Source organism: Bos grunniens, chromosome 6 (assembly GCF_055505025.1).
Source record: "Bos grunniens cultivar Pamir isolate PY7600 chromosome 6, Bosgru_T2T1.0, whole genome shotgun sequence".
NCBI classification, from domain to species: domain Eukaryota; kingdom Metazoa; phylum Chordata; class Mammalia; order Artiodactyla; family Bovidae; genus Bos; species Bos grunniens.
In genome coordinates, this window is record NC_141170.1 from 12,718,649 (window position 1) to 12,723,729 (window position 5,081).

At 55.5% G+C, this 5,081-nt stretch overlaps 1 protein-coding gene across 1 annotated transcript; it reads right to left on the minus strand.

Moving 5' to 3' along the window:
- Positions 1 to 297: 297 nt before the first annotated feature.
- Positions 298 to 2,499, minus strand: DRD5 (dopamine receptor D5). Its single transcript, XM_086404791.1, has one exon. The coding sequence runs from the start codon at positions 2,088 to 2,090 to the stop codon at positions 669 to 671; it is 1,422 nt and encodes a 473-aa protein (XP_086260917.1). The 5' UTR covers positions 2,091 to 2,499; the 3' UTR covers positions 298 to 668.
- Positions 2,500 to 5,081: the final 2,582 nt, after the last annotated feature.

A 5,081-nucleotide genomic window follows, 5' to 3' on the forward strand; every position in this document is an offset into this window, starting at 1 on the left:
GACCCAGCCAAAATCCTCCCTGCTTTTAAGGATGCTATTGTAGCTTCTCCAGGAGCCATCCTGAAAACCAATCTGGCAAAGCAACAGTAATCACCCCATAGAACACATAATTTGTGTTTATTAGACATCAGAACAGATCAGGAAGAATTCCTCAGCTGGAGCAAAGACACACAGAAAGCAGAAACTACAGAAACACAGGCCACAGGAAGCAAGATACAGGAAAGACATACACGCACTCCCATCAGGCTACACACACATTGAACCTATTGCTTAAAAATCAACCCAAACACAAAGAAGTCACTTGTTCACAATGAACAATCTATTCACTTATAAGGGGAGGGGAGAGTATATTTTTTAAAGACTAAGTACCACTTTTTTTTGGGGGGGGGGGATCAATTACCATCTTATTTTCTCTAGCAGAACCGTGGGTCCATCTCTGCTAGGCTAGGGTACATTTGACGGAGCTTTTTCCAACTGCTCTCTCCAAATATTTCCACAACAAATCAGTCCGCTGAGGTTTCTGAGCACATGGACTACTACACCGACACTGAAGGCCCGATAAACTTAGCAGCAGTGGAAATGTATTTATGTGCATCCCGTGTGTATTCTGCATGCTTGTTAATGCCTGTGCAGTTATGTTGATCCGCGAAGAAGGGTGCTTAGGCAGTTTAATGGAATCCATTTGGGGTGAAAGGTGTGATTTTGCCCAATGAAATTCCCCCCTCACAGTCCAGCTCCCAGACCGACTGGCCAGCAGGGTCACCCTCCGGGGACGTCTGAGAGATCCGGGACATTCGATCAAAAGGGCTTGCCTCCTCCTCCTCCTTGTCCACCTCTGCGTCCCCCGGGGTCACCGCGTTGGGGATCCGATGGATGTAGGCAGCTGCGATCTCCCGGTGGAAGGCAGTGTCCTGGTTGTAGGAGATGAGCTCGTTGCTGATGTTCACCGTCTCCACCTGGGTGCGGGAGCACAGGTGACTGCACCCTAGCAGTTGGGCGAATACCTTGCGGAAGTCAGCGTTGAAGGCATAGATGATGGGGTTGAGCGAGGAGTTGGCCCAGCCAAACCAGACGAAGACATCAAAGGTGGTCTCGCTGACGCAGAGGAAGCTCTCGGGATGTCCGCTGCAGAAGGGGACCATGCAGTTAAGGATGAAGAAGGGCAGCCAGCAGCACACAAAGACCCCCATGATCACCGATAGAGTTTTGAGGACCTTGGTCTCCTTCTTGATGGATGCCCGCAGGCCCGAGTCAGGCGCGCAGGCCTCGCGGCTGCGGCAGCTCTGCGCATGCTCCGCAGCCCTCTCCAGTGAGGAGATCCTACGGATCTGCACCTGGGCGATGCGGTAGATACGCGTGTAGGTCACGATCATGATGACCACCGGGATGTAGAAGCTGATGAGTGAGGACGAGATGGCGTAAGTGCGGTTCAGGCTGGAGTCGCAGTTCTCTGCACTCCTATCTGACTCCCCGGCTTCCTCCCAAGGCGTCCCGTTGGCCAGGTTGGATGGAGGGTCCAGCCCACCCCTGGAGCCCACCTTGTCCCTGTGCCAATGGAGCTGGACTGGGATGAAGGAGATGAGGATGGACAAGGTCCACGCCAGGCCAACCATGACCAAGGCCACACGCTGGGTCATCTTGCGCTCGTAGCAGAAGGGCCTGGAAATGGCCCAGTAGCGGTCCACGCTGATGATGCATAGGTTCAGGATGGAGGCGGTGGAACACATGATGTCGAAGGCCACCCAGATGTCGCAGAAGGCCCCAAAAGGCCAGTAACCCGCCACCTCGGCCACCGCCTTCCAGGGCATGACCAGCAGCGCCACGAAGAGGTCGGACACCGCGAGGGATACGATGAACACGTTGGTGGTCATCTTGGCGCGCAGATGGCGGCTGCGCACGACGGCTGCGCACACCAGCACGTTGCCCAGCAGGGTCCAGACGATGAGCAGGGTCAGGAGGCCGGCGGTGACCACCTGCGCGGGCCCCAGCAGCGTCGCCCCCTCCGAGTCCCCCACGGCGCCCCCCTGCGCCAGCTGCTGCTGCCCCGACCGCGCCCGGTGCGAGGTGCCGTTGCGCCCAGGGGGCAGCATATCGGGTTCGGCTGCAAAGGCGGGCTGCGCGCGGTCCCGACTTCTACCCTGCGCCCCCCGGGCGGCCCCATCAGGTACCCGGGAGGTGGCACCCCGGGACCCGCAGCTTAAGGGATCACCGAGCTCCGGGGGGCGCTCACCGTGTGCTGCGCTGGGGGGTCCCCGGAGCGCGCCGGGACCCCTCTAGCATCCTCGAATGCCACCGGCTTGGTGACCGCGTTGCGCCCCTCTGGTGCCGGGAAGCGGCGGGTGCTCGCGGGGCTGTTCCCGGCCGCCGGCAGCGCACCAGCCGGTGGCGGCAGCGGCGGCGGCTGTGTCTGGTTCGGAGCCGGAGAAGCAGAGAGCGAGCCGCCACCGAGGGGGCGGGGGCGCCGGGCGAGCGCTGCCTGCTCCGGCCCCCGCAGCTCCCGGGGCCCGCTCTCCCGCCCCAGCGCCTCGGCGCTCCAATCTCCGGCGCGCCCGCCCCACCTATGCCTTGGCGCCCTTACTCTGCACGCTGCGCCCGCCGGAGTCTGGCGACCAAACCCGCAGGTTTGGGAAGCGCCCTAGTACCAAATCCTGGCCCTGGGAAGACCCAGACCCGCGTCCCCAGGAAACTGGAGAGGTGCCAGCCCAGCCCTGGTGCCCTGGCCCTGACCACGTTTGGAATCACTGGCTTCTAGACCAGAAAAGAGTGTTTCAAGAGGAGGGCTTGGGATTTCTCATAGACCGAAGCCCTACTCAGGACTCTTTTCCTCACTGTGTGACCATAAAGTCTTCTTTAACTTCCCTGGGCCTTGGTTTCCTCATCCACAAAATGCAAGGGGTGGAGGGCGCGGGGGGAGGGGTGCGATTCCTTCCCCATCTGGTGGTGTAGGGTTCAATGAAGCCAGGAGGCAGTTTGTCCAGGGAACATCTCCTCTCAACTTCCCCCAGCATCCATCCTAAGACTGACCTCTTGGGAAAGCCCTTTCCCCTCCCCCACCCCCAATCCTTACTTGGCTTTCCCTTTGGGGAATAATTCGGATGAACCCAGCAGGCAAGGAGGAGGGAAGGACCTCCAGCCAGTCTGGGGTTTCCCCCTGCAGGGCACTTTCAGTCCTTCCTTTGGAGGGATGGATTGGTTCCTGTCTCATTTTTAACAGAAGAGGAACCTGAGACTTGAATAAGTGGCCCAAAGCCCAGACTCTTAAAACAAATGGTGAGGAAACACTGGAGAGGGTGGGCGGTGTGCCAGGATCTCACTGCCCTCCCAGTTGATCAGCTCCAGTTGTGAGTTGTCAGGTCTGGTGTAAAGCTCAGCTGGAAACAGCTGCAGAGAGAAATGGAGGAGGCAGCAGGGTTCTGCCCAGTCTCGTCTGAGACCCGCTGATCCACACACCTATACTGCACTGAGGCTAGAAACAGGGGCTGAACTCTCTCATCCCTTCCCTAGTCTCTCTCCACCCTGACCCACCTGCCCCATTCACACTGGCCCCCACCTGCACCCTGGTCCAATAGCCAGACTGCTCGTCCTTACACAGCCTCTCCCCACTCGAAGCATCTCCCGTCTTCAGTGCTTTCTGCTCCCATAAATGACAAGACAATCTGTCCAGGGGTCTATGCCTAACACTAGAGACGCACACTTACTACTTCCCCTCCCCATCTCCTAGGTGCTGGACCACCCCTGTCTCTACTGACGTCCCTGCCTGGGACGTTCCTCCTCCAAGCTGTTTTATGATGACATGATCCTAGCCTCCGGTTCTGTCCACTCTCCACTAGATGCCAGGCAGAATGATCTTTCTCAAATATAACTATGAGCCTCTCCCCTGATGAAAAACCCTCTGTAGCTCCCTGTGATCCTTGATCCTTTGAAGTCTTGTAAGCATTGTGTCCTTGCCCAGTGCCCCAACTTCTGCCCCTCCTCCACACACAGGCTGAATTCAAGCCACTACCAACACACACACACACACACACACACACACACACACACACACACCCACCCCACAAACTGTAATTTCTCTAATGAGTTGTACTGTAATTCCGTACCCTGAAATGACCTCCATCCCATCTTGTCCTCCTGGGCAGCACCAACATGTGATTTTAGAAAAGAACTTGGACTTTAGAGAAACGGGGTTGAATTTCAGTTCTTTATTCACTTATCCAACAAATATTTATTGAGCACCTATTACGTCCCAGATGCTGTTTTATTTGCTGAGAATACAAAGGTAGACCTATGTCAAAGTGTTAGTCACTCAGTTGTGTCAGACTCTTTGCAACTGCATGGACTGTAGCCAGCTAGGCTTCTCTGTCCATGGGATTTCCCAGACATGAATACTAGAGTGGGTTGCCATTCCCTCCTCCAGGCTTCCCTGGTGGCTCAGATGGTAAAGCATCTGTCTGCAATGCAGGAGACCTGAGTTCGATCCCTGGGTTGGGAAGATGCCCTGGAGAAGAAAATGGCAGCCCACTCCAGTACGCTTGCCTGGAAAATCCCATGGATGGAGGAACCTGGTAGGCTACAGTCCATGGGGTCGCAAAGAGTCAGACACGACTGAGAGACTTCACTTCACTTCCTCCAGGGGATCTTCCCAACTCAGGGATCGAACCCAGGTCTCTCACATGGCAGGCAGATTCTTTACCCCCTGAGCCACCAGGAAGGCCAATATATATGCATTGCCCTTTCCCTCCACAAGATTATGTCTAGTAGTGGGTATAGGCTTTAACCGGAGTCATCCAGAGAAATGTACAATTACAACTGTTGCAAGTACTACACAGAAAGAGCACATGGCCTTATGAAAGTGTATAATAGGTGGAATTGACCAAGACAAAATGTTTAGGGAAGGCTTCCCCGAGGAAGTCTCGCTTTGTGTTGAAATCTCATTGAAGAAGGCAAAAGGGAAAAGAGAGAACAGCAGGGCAGGCCAGAACAGGTATTAACTAACTGTGGGATTTGGGTAAGCTTACTTGATTTCTCTGAGCCTCAGTTTCCTCATCAAAACTCATCAAAACAAGTTGATCATAGTAGTTTAA

Coding starts and splice junctions, on each gene's coding strand:
- DRD5 (XM_086404791.1), bottom strand. CDS start 2,090: ATGCTGCCCCCTGGGCGCAACGGCACCTCGCACCGGGCGCGGTCGGGG.